We start from the raw sequence: 19,605 nt of genomic DNA, 5'->3' as shown, positions 1-19,605 counted from the left end.
CAACCCCCTGGTACCATGAGAGATAGTCGGAGTTGCTGTGAAGGGACCTTCTTTCTCCTGATCAGCATTGTGTAGGCAGGAAAATGGCGCTGAACGCTGCTGGGTCCGCTCTGAGGAGAAGCTCCGCCCCCAAAATGGCTCTGTCTTCCAGCTCTTCATCCGATTATACTGGCCTGAGGATTGATGCTGGCTGAGATCCTGGGACCCCGACAGGCTTTGTAACCAGTGTAGGGTGTAAGCGCTGGCCCAGGGCGCCCCACTATGTACCGCTGAGCCACCCCGGAGCGCAGTTAATACTGCGCTCCTACCCTCTGCCGCCATCTTCACACCGGCCCCCCGCCTGCTAGGGGGGGTTCGATGACTTGCCACAATCTTCAGCTCTGTAAGGGGTTGGCGGCATGTTGCTGGGGTGAGTGATCCCCTGTGGCGGGGAATGATCTATCCCCTCAGGAGCTCAGTGTCCTGTAAGCGGAGTAAGTGGCTCAGACCCCGCAGGGCGGACACTACTCCCCCCCCCCCCCTTAGTCCCATGCTGCAGGGAGGCTGTTGCCAGCAGTCTCCCTGTAAAATAAAAAAAACTCTAAAATAACATTTTTCTAGAAAAGCTCTGGAGAGCTCTCCTAGTTGTGACCGGCTCCTCCGGGCACATTTTCTAGACCGAGTCTGGTAGGAGGGGCATAGAGGGAGGAGCCAGCCCACACTCTCAAACTCTTAAAGTGCCAATGGCTCCTGGTGGACCCGTCTTCACGCCATGGTATTAATGTGGACCCCAGCATCCTCTAAGACGTAGGAGAAAAGGTGGACGGAGATAAACGAGTAGCCAATCCGATAAAGCCTTTTCTCGTAGTCAATAAGGGATACTGGGGTCACTTAGTAAGATGGGGTATAGATGGTGTCCAAAGGAGCCGTTGCACTTTATATTCTTCAAACAGGGTGTGCTGGCTCCTCCCCTCTATGCACTCCCCCACAGCCCAGTCTAGAAAAACTGTGCCCGAAGGAGATGGACATACTTAGGAGGAGGAAACATGACAAGACAACGAGTGGTGAGACTAACGAACTAGCACACAACTGAACATACAGACCAGCAACAGCCAGTGAAACAGAAACAGCTGAGTCAAACAACATCAACAAGAACAAACTTGCAGAAAAGTTGAAGCACAGAGGCGGGCGCCCAGTATCTCTTATGGACTATGAGAAAAGGATTTATCGGTAGGTAATTAAAATCCTATTTTCTCTAACATCCATAAGGGATACTGGGTTCACTTGGCACGATGAAGATGTCCCAAAGGTACCAGAACGTGTGGGAATGTGTTGATATGTCTGTAGTACCGAATGTCCGAATGGGACATCCTCCTTAGCCAGGGTATCGAACCTGTAGAACAAACGTGTTTGCCCCCGACCAGGTAGCTGCCCGGCATAGTTGCAAAGCCGAGACACCACGGGCAGCCACCCAGGAGGAACCCACTGACCTCGTACAGAGGGCCTTCATAGACCGTGGAGCAGGTAAGGCCACCGCAGTGTAGGCCTGCTGAATAGTAAGCCTAATCCAACGAGTAATCAACTGCTTCAAAGCAGGGCATCCCTTCTTTTGAGCATCATAAAGCACAAAGAGGGAATCCGATTTTCGGACAGCAGCCGTCCTCTTGACGTAGATCTTCAGGGCTCACACCACATCCAAGGAGTCAGGATTCGAGGAAGTGGGTGAAGCCGCCGGAACCACAATAGGCTGCTTTAGGTGGAATGCAGAAACCACCTTTGGTAGGAACTGCTGACGAGTCCTAAGCTCTGCTCTGTCCTCATGAAAAACCAAGTAAGGACTCTTGCAGGACAAAGCACCAAGTTCCAAAACACACCTAGCCGAAGCGAAGGCCAAAAGAAGGACAAGTACCTTACAAAAGTCTTCCATGTAAGGTACTTGTCCTTCACGGACATCAACGGTTCAAACCTAGAGGATTGCAGAAAGGTCAAAACCACGTTTAGATCCCAAGGTGCCGTGGGCAGCACAAAAGGAGGCTGGATGCGAAGGAAACCTTGCAAGAAAGTCTGGACCTCAGGTAATGCAGGCAATTTCTTCTGAAAGAAAATGGACAAGGCCGAGATCTGCACCTTTATGGAGCCCAACCGCAGGCCCATGTCCACACCAGGCTGTAAGACACGCAAAAAGCGCCCCAAGTTGAAATCAGCAGCAGGATACCTTCGGCCCTCACACCAGGAGACAAAACGTTTCCAGATATGATAATAATGCTTCGATGTGACTGCCTTCCTGGCTTGAAGCATGGTAGCAATAACCTTGTCCAGGATACCCTTCTCAGCTAGAATGTTCCGCTCAACCGTCATGCCACTAAACGAAGCCGCCGTGAGTCTGGGTAGACGAACGTCCCTTGCTGAAGATCCTCCCGCATTGGCAGAGGCCAGGGATCTTACACAGCCATGGCCAGAAGATCTGCATACCAAACTCTTAGAGGCCAATATGGGGCAATTAGAATTGCCTGAACACTCTCCCTTCAGATTCTTTTTAGAACCCTGGGGAGTAACGGAATTGGAGGAAACAGGTACACCAGTCGGTAAGCCCAGGGCATTGTCAGTGCGTCTACTGCCACCGCCTGAGGCTCCCTTGTCCTGGAACAATAGCGCCGAAGCTTTTTTTGGAGCCAAGAGGCCATCAGATCAATCTGCGGACAGCCCTACTGATCCATTATCAGTCGAAATACCTGTGGATGGAGACCCCACTCGCCTGGGTGCAGGTCATGTCGACTTAGGAAGTCCGCCTCCCAGTTGTCTACTCGCGGAATGAATACGGCCGATACTGCCCTTGCAATCCTTTCAACCCAGAGGAGTATCTTGGATACCTCCCGCATGCAAGCTCTGCTTTGTCCCTCCCTGACGATTTACGTACGCCACTACGGTGGCGTTGTCCGACTGAACCTGGATGGCTCGACCTTGAAGCAGAGGAGACGTCTACAGCAGAGCATTGTAGATCGAGTTCCAGGATGTTTATTGGAAGAACGGCTTCATGGCATGACCACCTGCCCTGAAACTGTGCCCCTTGGGTGACAGCTCCCCAACCGCGAAGACTCGCGTTCGTGGTTAAGAGAATATAATTCTGTATCCCGAAGCTCTGACCCTCCAGGAGGTTGGAGTACTGTAACCACCACAGGAGAAAAATTCTGGCCTGCGGTTAGAGACGTATGACTTGGTGTATCTGCAGATGCGAACCTGACCATTTCTTCAAGAGATCCAGTTGGAAAGTCCTCGCATGGAACCTGTCATATTGAATCGCCACGTAGGAGGCCACCATCTTTCCCAGCAGACTTGTGCAAAGATGCACCGAGACCTGGCTTGGCTTCCGGTACGGCTCGAACCAACCCCATAAGCGTCCCTGCCTTGTCCGCAGGAAGGAAGACCTTCTGAGCCACCATGTCCAAGATCATCCCCAGGAACTGGAGTATTTCAGTCAGCTCCCTTGATCTCGCTTTTATCAGAAGATCGTCCAGATAGGGGACAATGTTCACCCCCTGAATCCTTAGTTGGAACATCATTTCCGCCATCACTTTTGTGAAAACCCGTGGAGCCGTGGATAGGCCAAAGGGTAGTGCCTGGAACTGAGTGTTTGTCCAGCAGAGCAAACCTGAGATCGGATTGATGAGGCGGCCATAATCGGAATATGGAGGTACGCGTCCTTTATGTCCAGAGAGACTAAAAACTCCCCCTCCTCCAGACCTGAGATCACTGCTTTCAGAGACTCCAATTTGAACCGGAAAACCCGTAGATATGGGTTTAATGATTTGAGGTTTAAAATGGGCCTCACCGAACCATCCGGTTTCGGTACCACAAAAAGGCTGGAATATCATCACTTGCCACGTTGTGGAAGTGGAACTGGAACAATGACTTGAGTCTAAACCAGCTTTTGAATGACCTCCTGTAAAGTAAGGCGCGTGTAATTGGAAGCTGGTAAGCTTGACCTGAAGAACCTGTGAGGCAGAGGACTGTCAAACTCCAGTTTGTAGCCCTGGGAGATCAGGTCTTTCACCCAGGCATCCTGGCAGGAGCTTCTGCAAATGAGGATGAAGAATCTCAGAAAAGCTCCCACCCTGAGATCCCTCAGGAGAGGAGGAACACAGTCATGCTGGAGGACTTCGAGGAGACAGAGCAGATGCCCTGGTCCTGAGGCCCTGTGGTGGTAGGTTTACGCGGCTTACCTCTGGAGCCTTTTGCCGCATTTGAGGCACATCTTGCTTTTCCCTTAAACCTTGCGGCCTGAAAGGACTGTAGGGAAGGTCCTGTGTAAGAGCGTCTAGCCGGCGGAGCTGCAGACGGGAGGTACTTGAATTTTCCAACGGTAGCCTTGGAACTCCATGTGTCTAACTCACCTCCAATCTCCTGTGAAAGGTAAAGCCTCTACACTGTTTTTCGACTCTGCGTCCGCAATCCACTGACGTAGCCACAATGCCCTGCATGCAGAAACCACCGTGGTAGTAGTGTGAGCATTAATAATGCCAATGCCTTTGATCGTTTCACAGAGGAATCCGGAAGATTCCTGGATATGCTGAATCAGCGTCACCATTTCAGCCAGGGACTTATCACCCGTCAGGCCCTCTTGAAGGTTACCCGCACAGGTGTGAATGGCGTGAGTCACCCAACAGCCCGCAATAACAGGCCTTTGGGAGGCTCCTGCTGCAACATAAATAGATTTCAAAGTGTTTTCGATCTTCCTGTCCGCAGGTTCCTTCAGGGCATTAGCCCCCAGAACTGGAAGCACAGTCTTTTTTGACAGACATGATACCAAAGCAACTAAAGTCTCCCAGATCTTTCGCCCCTCAAGAGCAAAAAGAAAGGTGGTATCTAATTTCTTTGTCACCTGGAATTTCTTGTCAGGAGAAACCCATGGTTCCCTGAAAAGATCATCCAGCTCCTTAGAGTCAGGAAAGGTGACCGGCACTTTTTTCTGTGCAGAGAAAAAAAAATAAAGATTGCTGTACCTCCGCTTCATTCCCAGGAATATGCAAAACATCCCTTATAGTAAGGGTAAGTAACTCCACGTCCTGCGCCGGAGAGGAATTTTCCACCTCAGCAGAATATTCTAGCTCCTCCCCCCTGGAAGCTCCACTGTCTTGTGATGGATGACTACATTGCTCACACATGAGAGAATCTACAGGGGAGGGAGAAAACCTGGTGTAACATACATTACACACCGCTTTCTTCACCATGCTGACATGGAACATTAACACCCACACAGGTACAAGCAAGCCTGCCCAGCCCATTATATGTGGAGACACACAGATGGACGGACCAGCACCCAGCCTGTAACTAACAATTTAGAGTTGGAAAGTTAGGCAACATGGTTGTTAATGTGTAAGGACCATAAGAAAAAGGTTCCCACAGCTGGCTCTCCCCCTTTACTACACCCTTGTACCAGTGTCTGGCCATAGAGTATCCCCTGGAGGAGACCCCTGATAAGTGTAAATGAGGCCCATTTAGTGCCGCTGCCAGTCTGCGTTGGGGGGTGGGGGGGGTGGGGGTGCGTTTGGGGGCAATGGGATCACCCCAGAGGGAGTCCGTATGCCCGCCCCGTGGCCGTGACGCACCAAGAACCGGTGGACCCTGCTAGCGGGACCCCTGGCAACACTCACCACTCGATGTACTTCAGGCTCTGTGCTGGGGTGTGCCGCGTGCTGAGTGTGTGTGTGTGTGTACACTGACCCCCAGGACCGTTGCCCTGTCAGCGGGCTCCGACTCAGCGGCTACAGGAGGCCGGTGTCAGTCCCCCCCCAGCATCCCTCGGTGCAGGTAGGCTGCTACCCAACAGCCTACCTGAAAGAATAATAGGTTTTAAATGAAACTGAAGAAAAATCCTCTGGAGCTCCAGAGTGTGCATCCTCTCCTGAGGGCACATTTTTCTAAACTGGGCTGTGGGGGAGGGCATAGAGGAGAGGAGCCAGCACAGCTTTGGACCCCATCTATACCCCATCGTACTAAGTGACCCCAGTATCCCTTATGGATGTTAGAGAAATGACAGTTAGAAGCCAATTGGCTGGTACTTTATCTCCGTCCACTTTATCTCCATCCAAGGCAGTAAATAGACCCCTCTGTTCTTCGGTCATCTGGCAGTTGCACCAAATGTAACAATTTAAAAATCCACAGGTAACCTGCAAAACATGAACTGTGTGGGGTCCTGGGGACAGAGGTTGAGATCCTGTGATCTACTACATTCTATAGAATGATAGCTAGAATCAGACTGATTATTATGAGCAAGGCCTCCTTTTTACCTTTTTAGAATGTTTGATAAATCTCCCCCATAGTACCAAATTGAAATCATTTTGTACCTTTTTGGTTTGCTACAATGCATTAGTGGGAACACCCAGCATTAACTGAACAAAAAGCCAAAAAATACCAAAACAAAGTTAAGTCAATGCACTATTCAGCTGCTGACGAATGCTGTAACTAGTCAGGTGGGATCATCTGCTAAATGCACTGCTCTCCTCTCACCGCATACTGTAAGCAGACGCAGAGGCCGGTCAATAAATTGAGCGCCTCTCCTTCAGAACGCATTGTTTTCCCACAGCCAATAAACAGTTCTGGGTTCACAACATGGGCTAAAACTAATAAACCAAATAGAGAAAGGTAGAGTCAGAAACCTGGTGAGATAAAGTGTCCACAATGTCGAACACAGAGGTCCCCAAGGAGAGAGCTTACATTGGCAGCCATTACCACTCATAAAAATACAATTATCTTAAAAGTATATTAATACATAAATATTTCACAATACTGATGTATAAAGTGGATAAAAGAGGGGTCTGTATGGAAACGTAATTAAGTGTAAACAGTTAACTCACCTGGGCAGGATACTGAGTTCCAGCATGGACTTTGCCAAATGTGGATGACTAATAGGCAGGAACCTGTCCGGAGATCAGACAAAGTACAAGTCTAAACATACATAAACCAAAAAAACATCACACATCTTTATCCATCAGTACATCATATGGACAGACTCATCCTCCCCTCTATAGCCCACTGCTCCTTTTCCGTTCTGTTAGCCTTAATTTGTATTAGTGATTATTATGTTCTTGCTTTTTTCCCACATGCATGCTGGCGACTATCCATACTTGGTTCCGTGCATGCTATTACAGATGACTTGTGTGCAGCTGTCGGTCCCTTTAAAGTTCCCTTTTTAATAACTGGAGGTATTGCAAAAAAAAAAAACTATACTCCATGTGGCAGCAATATTTTGCCAGATCATTGTTCTTAACCACTAGGAGCCCTGAGCTTGTCTGTGGATTTGCCATCTTGCAATATTTTGGGAACATATTAGTATTCAGCATTACATAACCATTTTGTGTTGCTGCATCAAAGAATCAGCTACAATCTAATGAAGCAAAGTATGTATTAAGCACAGGTCAAGTAGAGGAACTGGAAAGAGGCCCCGCCCCTTCCCAGCTCTCAGTGGCTGCCTGGACACAGCTCCTGCCAGTGGAAGACGTTCCACAGCTACACGATTGTCCCAGTTCTTCCGCAGACCCATAGCCACACTCTCCTAAGTTGCCTATTCAATAAGTACACACTCTGTTTGCATGTAAGCTTATTAGCGCTGTCGTTTTTGAGGATTTTTTTAATTATGTTTTGCATTTGATGACATCTGCAATCTGTTGCTATGTATGATGTATGTTTACCTGAGGACACAGCAGCTAATGCAAATTACACAAATACCAAAAGGTGGTTTCTATCTCAGAGTATGAGAGCACTGACTGTCATGGGGAGTGCACAGAGGAACATGCCCGGAAACATTTGTATTCACCAGGCTCTGTGTATTACTGTAACATTATTCTTCACTACATCTATGAGGTGAACATTAATAGGGTCCTGTTTTTTTTCTTTCTATTTCTGCTGTGGACTTGGATTGGGACACCCGTGGATCCCCTGTTTTCAGTAATTTATAATTTCTCTTGTAAACTCTGAGTTGATTTTATTCTAAAATGTACTTTAGATTTCTAGATTTTGTCCGCTGCAGTAAAGAACAGACTGTAATAGACTGACCCCCCCCCTCAGTTACTTGAAGCAGGTTGGAGAATCACACCACTATCTTACAATTGTCAGGGAAAATTAAGTTCTACAATGCATTTATGGCTCTTCTATGGAGCTCTGTGGACATACAGGGGTATATGCAATTCACGGCGAATCGCGGCAATTTTTCGCCGTTTTTTAATTCGACTAAATTCGCCAGGTGAATTCCGGCAGGTGGCTGCCGGAATTCACCATATTCAATGAAAAACGGATTCGCCAGAATCGCGGGCGAAAATCGGCGGATTTTGCCGCGATTTTAAAAAACGGGAAAAAATGGGAAAAACCCGAAAAAAAAAATGGCGTGGGGTCCCCCCTCCAAAGCATAACCAGCCTCGGGCTCTTCGAGCTGGTCCTGGTTCTAAAAATGCAGGGGAAAAATTGGGCAGGGATCCCCCGTATTTTTAAAACCAGCACCGGGCTCTGCGCCTGGTGCCAAAAATACGGGGGACAAAAAGAGTAGGGGTCCCCCGTATTTTTAACACCAGCATCGGGCTCCACTAGCTGGACAGATAATGCCACAGCCGGGGGTCACTTTTATGCCGTGCCCTGCGGCCGTGGCATTAACTACCCAACTAGTCACCCCTGGCCGGGGTACCCTGGGGGAGTGGGTACCCCTTCAATCAAGGGGTCCCCCCCCCCCAGCCACCCAAGGGCCAGGGGTGAAGCCCGAGGCTGTCCCCCCCCATCCAATGGGCTGCGGATGGGGGGGCTGATAGCCTTTTGTGATAATAAAAAGATAGTTTTTTCCAGCAGTACTACAAGTCCCAGCAAGCCTCCCCCGCAAGCTGGTACTTGGAGAACCACAAGTACCAGCATGCGGGAGAAAAACGGGCCCGCTGGTACCTGTAGTACTACTGGAAAAAAAATACCCAAATAAAAACAGTACACACACACCGTGAAAGTAAAACTTTATTACACACTACCGACACACACATACTTACCTATGTTGACACGCCGACTGCCACGGTCTCCGACGATCCGAGGTACCTGTGAAAAAATGATACTCACCTTCCAGCGTCCAGAGATAAATCCACGTCCAGAGAGATAAATCCACGTACTTGTAAAAAAAACAAAACACAAATACCCGCTCCATACCGGACTGAAAGGGGTCCCATGCTGACACATCAGACCCCTTTCTCCCGAATGCCGGGACATCACGTGACTCCTGTCACTGAAGTCCCTTCAGCCAATCAGGAAGCGCTACTTCCGTGGCGCTCACCTGATTGGCTGTGCGCTGTCTGTGCTGTCAGACAGCGCATCGCAAAGCCGCTCCATTACTTTCAATGGTGGGAACTTTGCGGGTAGCGGTGGGGTTAACCCGCGGTCAGCCGCTGACCGGCGGGTGACCTCACCGCTAGCCGCTAAGTTCCCACCATTGAATATAATGGACGGGGCTGTGCGATGCGCTGAGTTCAGACAGCGCACAGCCAATCAGGTGAGCGCAACGAAGTTGCGCTTCCTGATTGGCTTTAGAGACCTTTCAGTGACAGCTGTCACTGAGAGGTCTCTCTGCATTCGGGGATAGGGGTCCCATGTGTCAGCATGGGACCCCTTTCAGTCCGTTTGGTCGGGTGTCCGGTTTGTTATTTTCTACAAGTACGTGGATTTATCTCTGGACCCTGGTTGAGGTGAGTATATTGATCTTTTATTTTCAGGTATCCGTGGATTCTACATGGAGAAGAGGACCGATGTCGGCGTGTGAACATAGGTAAGTATGTGTGTGTCGACGTATGAAATAAAGTTTTACTGTCGACGGTGTGTGTGTCCTGTTTTTATTTGGGTATTTTTTTTTCAGTAGTACTACAGGTACCAGCGGGCCCGCTTTTCTCCCGCATGCTGGTACTTGTGGTTCTCCAAGTACCAGCTTGCGGGGGAGGCTTGCTGGGACTTGTAGTACTGCTGGAAAAAACAATATTCTTTTCATGATCACAAAAGGCTATCAGCCCCCCCATCCGCAGCCCATTGGATGGGGGGGGGACAGCCTCGGGCTTCACCCCTGGCCCTTGGGTGGCTGGGGGGGGGGGGACCCCTTGATTGAAGGGGTCCCCACTCCCCCAGGGTACCCCGGCCAGGGGTGACTAGTTGGATATTTAATGCCACGGCCGCAGGGCACGGCATAAAAGTGACCCCCGGCTGTGGCATTATCTGTCCAGCTAGTGGAGCCCGATGCTGGTGTTAAAAATACGGGGGACCCCTACGCTTTTTGTCCCCCGTATTTTTGGCACCAGCACCAGAGCCCGGTGCTGGTTTTAAAAATACGGGGGATCCCCTGTCAATTTTTTCCCCGCATTTTTAGAACCAGGACCAGCTCGAAGAGCCCGAGGCTGGTTATGCTTTGGAGGGGGGACCCCACGCCATTTTTTTTTAGGATTTTACCGTTCCAGCAATAAAAAAAAAAATTAAAAAAAATAATATTTTAAAAAATATATAAATAATATTTGTGCCTCCAAAAAAAAAAAAAAAAAAAAAAAAGTACCTAATCCCTTCTAATATAAATAGATCTGCTATTCCCCCCAAAAAAAAAAAAACACAAAAAAAAACATGTTTAAATTTTTTTTATTTGTTTTCACCCTCCAAAGTGTGGCGGATTGAAAATGACGAATTTGCTGTCTAAAAGCACTGCTGTCGAATTTCCAAACTTGAATTGAATATGCTTTGGTCGAATTGCAGCACTTATATCATTGCAGAAAAGTCGAATTTGCAAAAATTCGAATTTCAAAAAGTCGAATTTTGAAAGTCCGTTTTTTGGTCGGAAAGCACTGAATTGCATAGGCGAATTTTTTTTTTGGTCGAAAATGACCCGAAATTCGACAATTTCGGGAATTCGACCGCAATTGCATATACCCCACAGAGTCTGTGAGCTTCAAGAGTGCCTATGGCCATTTGCTAGGAGGAAGTCATGTTGAGGACAGGGATATGAAAAAAGTAGACTCATCTAGTGCATAACAAATTTGTAATTCCAGTGAAAATGCACCATCTATGGGGTAAATTTACGAAGATGGGAGTTCTATTTAAGATGGGATGTTGCCCATAGCAACCAATCAGATTCCAGGTATTATCTTCTAGAAGGTGCTAGATAAATGAGACGTAGAATGTGACTGGTTGCTATAGGCAACATTCCATCTTAAATAGAACTCCCACCTTAGACAATTTACCCCTATGTATGATCAAGAGTTTATTGGCAGCAATGGTTTTTCAGTGTGTGATAAAACAACCTCAAGACCAGAAATATTACTTTCCTTTCCCAGTCCCTCATTTACCCTGCTCTATAGCAACAGCTTTCCAAACCAGCACAATAACAGACAACGTACCTATGCGTCTTAATTTCTCGCCCTCCAATGACTCGACAAGTCACAGTCTCCTTAGGATGCAGCTTTGATGTGGGGAAGAGTCCCATCGGTACTTCATCCATTATCTGGGAAGCATGAATAGTTCCGACTACTTTATCCGCAATGGAAACAGTCACGCTAGTGGGCTTAACGCTCTTCACCGTCCCAGTGACTACTTCTCCTATAGCTGGATTGCGTTTTACAAAGGTGGCAGCTTTGCTTTGTCTCCCTGTACCAGATGTATTTTGCACCGCCAGCAACAGCCCATGTTCCTCAGCATTACTGGTCTTTAAGGTCACAGAAATGGTCTCCCCCAAATGCAACTTCTCAGAGTCAAACCGGAAAGTATCATTGTAGTGACATGCAAGAGGGACAGCAGCTAGCTGCGCCGTAGCCCCCAAAGACACGACCGCAAGATCTTCTGCCACGTGCTGCACCACTGCAGAGTGCTTCGAATCTTCCTCAAACTGTGGGGAAAATATGTATTTTATTTCATAAAAAAGAAAAATAAGATTTTAAACCTACCGGTAAATCTTTTTCTCGTAGTCCGTAGAGGATGCTGGGACTCCGTAAGGACCATGGGGATAGACGGGCTCCGCAGGAGACATGGGCACTTTAAGAAAGACTTTGGATCTGGGTGTGCACTGGCTCCTCCATACCTCAGTTAGAGAAACTGTGCCCAGAGGAGACAGATTAACAAAAATCCTTTCCTCGTACTGTCTAAGGGCAAGATTCATACCAGCCACACCAATCACACCGTATAACCTGTGATATACTATCTAGTTAACAGTATGAACAACAACATATCATCGGTCCAAAACCGACGAAACTATAACATAACCCTTATGAAAGCAATAACTATATACAAGTCTTGCAGCAGTAGTCCGCACTTGGGACGGGCGCCCAGCATCCTCTACGGACTACGAGAAAAAGATTTACCGGTAGGTTTAAAATCTTATTTTCTCTAACGTCCTAGAGGATGCTGGGACTCCGTAAGGACCATGGGGATTATACCAAAGCTCCCAAACGGGCGGGAGAGTGCGGATGACTCTGCAGCACCGATTGAGCAAACAGGAGGTCCTCCTCAGCCAGGGTATCAAACTTACAGAACTTTGCAAAGGTGTTTGACCCCGACCAAGTAGCAGCCGGCCACAGCTGTAGTGCCGAGACCCCTCGGGCAGCCGCCCAAGACGAGCCCACCTTCCTAGTGGAATGGGCCTTAACCGATTTTGGTAACGGCAATCCTGCCGTAGAATGCGCCTGCTGAATCGTGTTACAGATCCAGCGAGCAATAGTCTGCTTTGAAGCAGGGCCGCCAACCTTGTTGGCTGCATACAGGACAAACGGTGCTTCTGTTTTTCTGATCCTAGCCGTTCTGGCCACGTAAATCTTCAAAGCCCTGACCACATCAAGGGACTCTGAATCCTCCAAGTCACGTGTAGCCACAGACACGACAATAGGTTGGTTCATATGAAAGGATGAGACCACCTTAGGTAGGAATTGAGGACGGGTCCGCAATTCCGCTCTATCCATATGGATAACCAGATAGGGGCTTTTATGTGATAAAGCCGCTAATTCTGACACTCGCCTAGCCGAAGCCAAGGCTAACAACATGACCACCTTCCAAGTGAGATATTTCAACTCCACTGTTTTAAGTGGTTCAAACCAATGTGACTTAAGAAAACTTAACACCACGTTAAGGTCCCAAGGCGCCACCGGAGGCACAAAAGGAAGCTGAATATGCAGTACTCCCTTCACAAAAGTCTGTACTTCAGGTAGAGAGGCCAATTCCTTTTGAAAGAAAATGGATAAGGCCGAAATCTGAACTTTAATGGAGCCTAATTTTAGGCCCAAATTCACTCCAGTTTGTAGGAAGTGAAGAAAACGGCATAGATGGAATTCTTCCGTAGGAGCATTCCTGGCCTCACACCAAGAAACATATTTACGCCATATTCGGTGATAATGTTTAGATGTCACGTCCTTCCTAGCCTTTATTAGCGTAGGAATGACCTCATCCGGAATACCTTTTTCCGCTGGGATCCGGCGTTCAACCGCCATGCCGTCAAACGCAGCCGCGGTAAGTCTTGGAACAGACAGGGACCCTGTTGCAACAGGTCCTGTCTTAGCGGAAGAGGCCACGGATCTTCTGTGAGCATTTCCTGCAGATCCGGATACCAGGTCCTTCGTGGCCAATCCGGAACAATGAGTATTGTTCTTACTCCTCTTTTTCTTATTATTCTCAACACCTTGGGTATGAGAGGAAGAGGAGGAAAGACATAGACCGACTGGAACACCCACGGTGTCACTAGGGCGTCCACAGCTACTGCCTGAGGATCTCTTGACCTGGCGCAATACCTTTGAAGCTTTTTGTTGAGACGGGACGCCATCATGTCTATTTGGGGCAGTCCCCACCGACTTGCAATCTGTGCGAAGACTTCCTGATGAAGTCCCCACTCTCCCGGATGCAGGTCGTGTCTGCTGAGGAAGTCTGCTTCCCAGTTGTCCACTCCCGGAATGAACACTGCTGACAGTGCCCTTACATGATTCTCCGCCCAGCGAAGAATTCTGGTGGCTTCCGCCATCGCCACTCTGCTCCTTGTGCCACCTTGGCGGTTTACATGAGCTACTGCGGTGACGTTGTCTGACTGAATCAGAACTGGTCGGTCGCGAAGTAAGGTCTCCGCTTGACGTAGGGTGTTGTAGATGGCCCTTAGTTCCAGGATTTTGATCTGAAGACAAGTCTCTTGACTTGACCAAAGGCCTTGGAAATTTCGTCCCTGTGTGACTGCTCCCCAACCTCGGAGGCTCGCGTCCGTGGTCACCAGGATCCAATCCTGAATGCCGAACCTGCGGCCCTCTAGAATGTGAGCACTCTGCAGCCACCACAGGAGAGATACCCTGGCCATGGGGACAGGGTGATCCGCTGATGCATGTGCAGATGTGACCCGGACCATTTGTCCAATAGGTCCCATTGGAAAGTCCTTGCATGGAACCTGCCGAAGAGAATGGCTTCGGTATGTCGTCACCATTTTTCCCAGGACTTGAGTGCAATGATGTACTGACACTTGTTTTGGCTTCAACAAGTTCTTGACTAGAGTCATGAGTTCCTGCACTTTCTATCGGAAGAAAAACTTTCCTGGTCTGTGTCCAGAATCATGCCCAAGAAGGGCAGGCGAGTCGTAGAATTCAGCTGCGACTTTGGAATATTGAGAATCCAGCCGTGTCGCTGTAACACCTTCAGTGAAAAGGATACGCTGTTCTGCAACTTCTCCCATGATCTCGCTTTTATGAGGAGATCGTCCAAGTACGGGATAATTGTGACACCCTGCTTGCGCAGGAGCACCATAATTTCCGCCATTACCCTGGTGAAAATTCTCGGGGCCGTGGAAAGCCCAAACGGCAACGTCTGAAATTGGTAATGACAATCCTGTATCGCAAATCTCAGGTACGCCTGATGAGGAGGATATATGGGAACATGCAGGCATGCATCCTTTATGTCCAGCGATACCATAAAAATAAAATCCCCCCCTTCCAGGCTGGCGATGACCACTCTGAGCGATTCCATCTTGAACTTGAACCGTTTTAAGTAAAGGTTCAGGGATTTTAAATTCAAAATGGGTCTGAACAAACCGTCCGGTTTCGGGACCACAAACAGGGTTGAGTAGTACCCCTTCCCTCTCTGAAGCAGGGGAACCTCTGCCACCACTTTTTAAAGACACTATTTTTGAATCGCATGTAACACTATCTCCCTTTCTAGGGGAGAAGTTGGTAGCGCCGATTTGAAAAACCGCCGAGGAGGCACCTCTTCGAATTCCAGCTTTTACCCCTGGGAAACAATTTCCATTGCCCAGGGATCCACCTGTGATTGAACCCAGATGTGGCTGAAAAGTCGAAGGCCGGGGAGGACTTCTGTTCCTGGGAACTAGCTGTGTTGTGCAGCTTTTTCCCTCTACCCTTACCCCTGGCAAGAAAGTACGATCCACGTACTCTATTGCTTTTATTTGAACGAAAGGACTGCATTTGATAATGAGGCACTTTCTTAGATTGTGAGGGAATATAAGGCAAAAAATTCGATTTACCTGCCGTAGCTGTGGAGACGAGGTCCGAGAGGCCCTCTCCAAACAATTCCTCACCCTTGTAAGGCAAAAACTCCATATGCCTCTGAGTCGGCATCACCCGTCCACTGTCGGGTCCATAAGACTCGCCTAGCAGAATGGACATAGCGTTTATTCTGGAACCCAGTAAACTAATGTCTCTTTGAGCATCCCTCATATACAAGACAGCATCTTTTATATGCCCTAGGGTCATTAAAATGGTATCCTTATCAAGGGTCTCAATATCCGCTGATAAAGAATCTGTCCATGCTGCTACAGCACTACAAACCCAGGCCGACGCAATTGCCGGTCTGAGTAACGTACCAGAATGTGTGTAAATGGACTTCAAGGTAACCTCCTGCTTGCGGTCAGCAGGATCCTTGAGGGTAGCCGTATCTTGGGATGGGAGCGCTATCTTTTTTGATAAGCGTGTCAAAGCTTTGTCTACCCTAGGGGAGGATTCCCACCGTATTCTGTCCTGTGACAGGAAAGGATACGCTATTAGAATCCTTTTGGGAATCTGCAGTTTTTTGTCTGGAGTTTCCCACGCTTTTTCGCATAATTCGTTCAGCTCATGTGAAGAGGGAAAGGTGACCTCAGGTTTCTTTCCCTTATACATGTGTACCCTCGTGTCAGGGACAGGGGGTTCCTCAGTGATATGCAAAACATCTTTAATTGCGATAATCATATATCGAATACATTTAGCCACCCTTGGCTGCAATTTTGCATCATCTTAGTCGACACTGGAGTCTGAATCCGTGTCGGTATCTGTGTCAACTATTTGGGATAGTGGGTGCTTCTGAGACCCCGGAGGTCCCGGCGACATTGGGACAGACATGGGTTGACTCCCTGACTGTACCCTAGCTTCAGCTTTGTCTAATTTTTGTGCAATAAATTAACATTAGCACTTAAAACATTCCACATATCCATCCAGTCAGGTGTCGGCGCTGCCGACGGAGACCTAATATTCATACACTCCCCCTCCTCCTTAGGTGAGCCTTCAACCTCAGACATGTCGACACACGCGTACCGACACACCACACACACACACAGGGAAGCTCTTTTCTGAAGACAGATTCCCCACCAGGCCCTTTGGAGAGACAGAGAGAGAGTATGCCAGCACACACCCCAGCGCTATATGACCCAGGAAAAAACACAGAATGTTTACCCAGTAGCGCTTTTGTAGCATGTATATGCGCCAATTATGTGCCCCCCCCCCCCCTCTACTTTAAAACCCTCTTTCACCGTGTGTCAAGCAAGGGAGAGTCCGGGGAGCTTCCTCTCAGCGGTGCTGTGGAGAAAAAATGGCGCTGGTGAGTGCCGAGGGACGAGCCCCGTCCCCTCGGCGGCGGGCTTCTGTCCCGCTCAAATTTCCTAATAACATGGCGGGGGCTCTTTTTATACATGTACAGTGCCCAGCTGTACATGTATATATGTGTATTTGCCACAGGAGGTGTTTATTGCTGCCCAGGGCGCCCCCCCCCCCTGCGCCTTTACAGTGACCGAAGTGTGTGAGGTGAATGGGAGCAATGGCGCACAGCTTCACTGCTGTGCGTTACCTCTATGAAGATCAAGGTGTCTTCTGCCGCCTCTGAAGTCTTTTCTTCACATACTCACCCGGCTTCTCTCTCTCTGCGAGGAGGACGGCGGCGTGGCTCTGGGACGGACGGCGAGGGTGAGACCTGCGTACCGATCCCTCTGGAGCTAATGGTGTCCAGTAGCCTAAGAAACAGAGCCCTGAAACTCAGAGAAGTGGGTCTGTTTCTCTCTCCTCAGTCCCTCGATGCAGGGAGCCTGTTGCCAGCAGGCTCCCTGAAAATAAAAAAACCTAAACTAAAATACTTTCTTTTACAGGAAACTCAGGAGAGCGCCCTGAAAGCACCCAGTCTCCACTGGGCACAGTATCAAACTGAGGTCTGGAGGAGGGGCATAGAGGGAGGAGCCAGTGCACACCCAGATCCAAAGTCTTTCTTAAAGTGCCCATGTCTCCTGCGGAGCCCGTCTATCCCCATGGTCCTTACGGAGTCCCAGCATCCTCTAGGACGTTAGAGAAAACAAATTGATTCAAGAACTGAAGAGGGATAACATTTATTTCCTGCAACACTGACCGTAGGCAGATAAAACAAAACCACACAACAGTCAGAGATCACAGCCAAACGCTCACATCTCATCCAGTTTGCACACAAACACTTACTTCTACTTTGCGTTTCTTCAGGAGAATGTTCTTCACAGACACGTGAACGTGGCACTTCACAATATCAACATACAGGACCACAGCCTTTACTTTTTGTCCCGACACCAAGTTCTTTGCTGCAAGAAAACAGGCAGCAAACGTTTACCACATTCATCTTTGCCCACACGTGGTGTTCGACTTTGGTAGAAATCAGAGTGAAAGAAAATGCAGTTGCGCATAGGGCTATGTATGGCGCCAATTTATGGTAAAGTATGCCTTAGCATATACTATTAGAGCAGACATTTTCAACCAGTGTGCCTCGCATAAACTGCAGATGTGGCCCTAGAGTTTGTAGGAAAGTAGAGTGACCGACATATCACCCCACGGTTCCCACGAAGCAGTCACTACACAGCGCACTTACGACTGATTCGTCCATTCAGGGACAGGCTACACAGGGTCAGTGTTGACACTAAGACTGTGACCGTGTGGTCATAAAGACTGCAATGGAAAGGAGGATGAGCACTAAACAGTGACTGAATATTGTGACACAGTGGTGAGAAGCCCTGATTAGTACTGAAGAGAGGAGACGTCTAAAGAGAATTTTATCTACAATCGTCATAGACTGCATTTAATGAATACTTAATGGTCTAATAGGTTCAATATAGTGTCCACTTTCTTCCAACAGTTTAATCACAAGCTACAACTGGTGTTAAAGCAAGGGTTGTTTAGAACGAGAGCGCCAAATATAATGGATATTGTTGCACAGAGAATATACTTGACACTAAAGCTATGGTGACATTAGATAGAAAGAGTCCACATACAATCAGCTTAAGACTTAAATACTGACTAACATGGGAAAACTGTATAATTACCTGCATCGTGATGAGCAGCTGCGGATATTTTCTTGCTGCCAGAGATTCCGCCACTGCTGAACAGTACTGAACCATCTTTTTCTACCTCATCCACTACAAGGGTCAGCATTTTTCCTGGTAGTAATGAGAAAAGATTCTCAGAGTCCTCTGTATTCTCTAATGCGCACGGAAAAAGAGACAGCCATTATTTGCAAATTCTGTTTACGTTTTAGAGCAAAATAAGTGACCAATATTTGTATAATGGCCCATTAATCATAGCATTACAGCTACATCACAGAGAACGTAAGAAACTAAGCTAGCAGTAGGATTCCACATCTACACAATGTACAAGACACGAGTCATAAATGGAAATGTAGAGTACGTGTTACCTAGTTATATATATCAGCTCCTATCAATTACCATCTAGCTAACGCTGCAAATTCAGGACATTATACTGTATTTGTGATCATTTACTTTTATTTAGCACAAGATGGCCAAAGAGGGAAAAACTTCTATCTTTAAAAGAACAAATAAAATGGCAGTTGCAAGCATTCTGTGGCAATTCTCTCACAGAGGAGATGTTTCAAGCCTTGGAGAGAAAAAGTACCATTCAATCAGCTCCTGCAATGTAACAGGCTGTGTTTGAAAAATGACAGGAGCTGATTGGTTGATACTTTAACGCTTTTCATGGCTTGATACATCTCCCCCATTCTGTGATACCTTAAGTGACAGCTTTAGAGTTGCACGTGAGTCATTCCGAAGACAACCTTATTAGCCCAATAAGAACTTATCAGAGTAATTGCATCTTAAAAAAAAAAAAAAAAAATTGTAGGCAGTGGACAATAAGAAAATGTTCTGAGAATAAAAGGGACTCACCGCCTCTGCTAATTAGGCTCTTTGAGAGCCGTAATTCTCCGACACACTGCCTCAGATGCAAGAGGCTTTCAGCCGAGCGGTCATCAGGAGCGCACTCAGACAACTTTAAGGTCAGCAGGAAGCGTTTTTTTTCTTCATCAGTGTTTGTTACCTTCGCAACCACTGTCTGCCCTTCCACAAAATAGTCATTGACGTTTGTTACAAACCTGTCGCTGACTTCCTAT

The 19,605-nt window shown here is 47.9% G+C and overlaps 1 protein-coding gene across 1 annotated transcript in view; it reads right to left on the bottom strand.

Moving 5' to 3' along the window:
• The window catches only part of PDCD11 (programmed cell death 11), a 143,282-nt gene that overhangs the window by 58,599 nt on the left and 65,078 nt on the right, over positions 1–19,605 (bottom strand). Inside the window, exons 17-21 of the mRNA XM_063961956.1 lie at positions 19,382–19,601; positions 18,527–18,682; positions 17,676–17,791; positions 11,370–11,854; positions 6,834–6,896 (exon numbers count right to left, since the gene is read on the bottom strand). Of these exons, the coding sequence (XP_063818026.1) occupies positions 6,834–6,896; positions 11,370–11,854; positions 17,676–17,791; positions 18,527–18,682; positions 19,382–19,601 (1,040 nt within the window). The remainder of the gene's footprint in view (positions 1–6,833; positions 6,897–11,369; positions 11,855–17,675; positions 17,792–18,526; positions 18,683–19,381; positions 19,602–19,605) is intronic.

Source organism: Pseudophryne corroboree, chromosome 3, assembly GCF_028390025.1.
Source record: "Pseudophryne corroboree isolate aPseCor3 chromosome 3, aPseCor3.hap2, whole genome shotgun sequence".
Taxonomy (NCBI): domain Eukaryota; kingdom Metazoa; phylum Chordata; class Amphibia; order Anura; family Myobatrachidae; genus Pseudophryne; species Pseudophryne corroboree.
The sequence above is the reverse complement of the archived record's forward strand: the minus strand, read 5'-3'. Positions and strand labels throughout refer to the sequence as shown.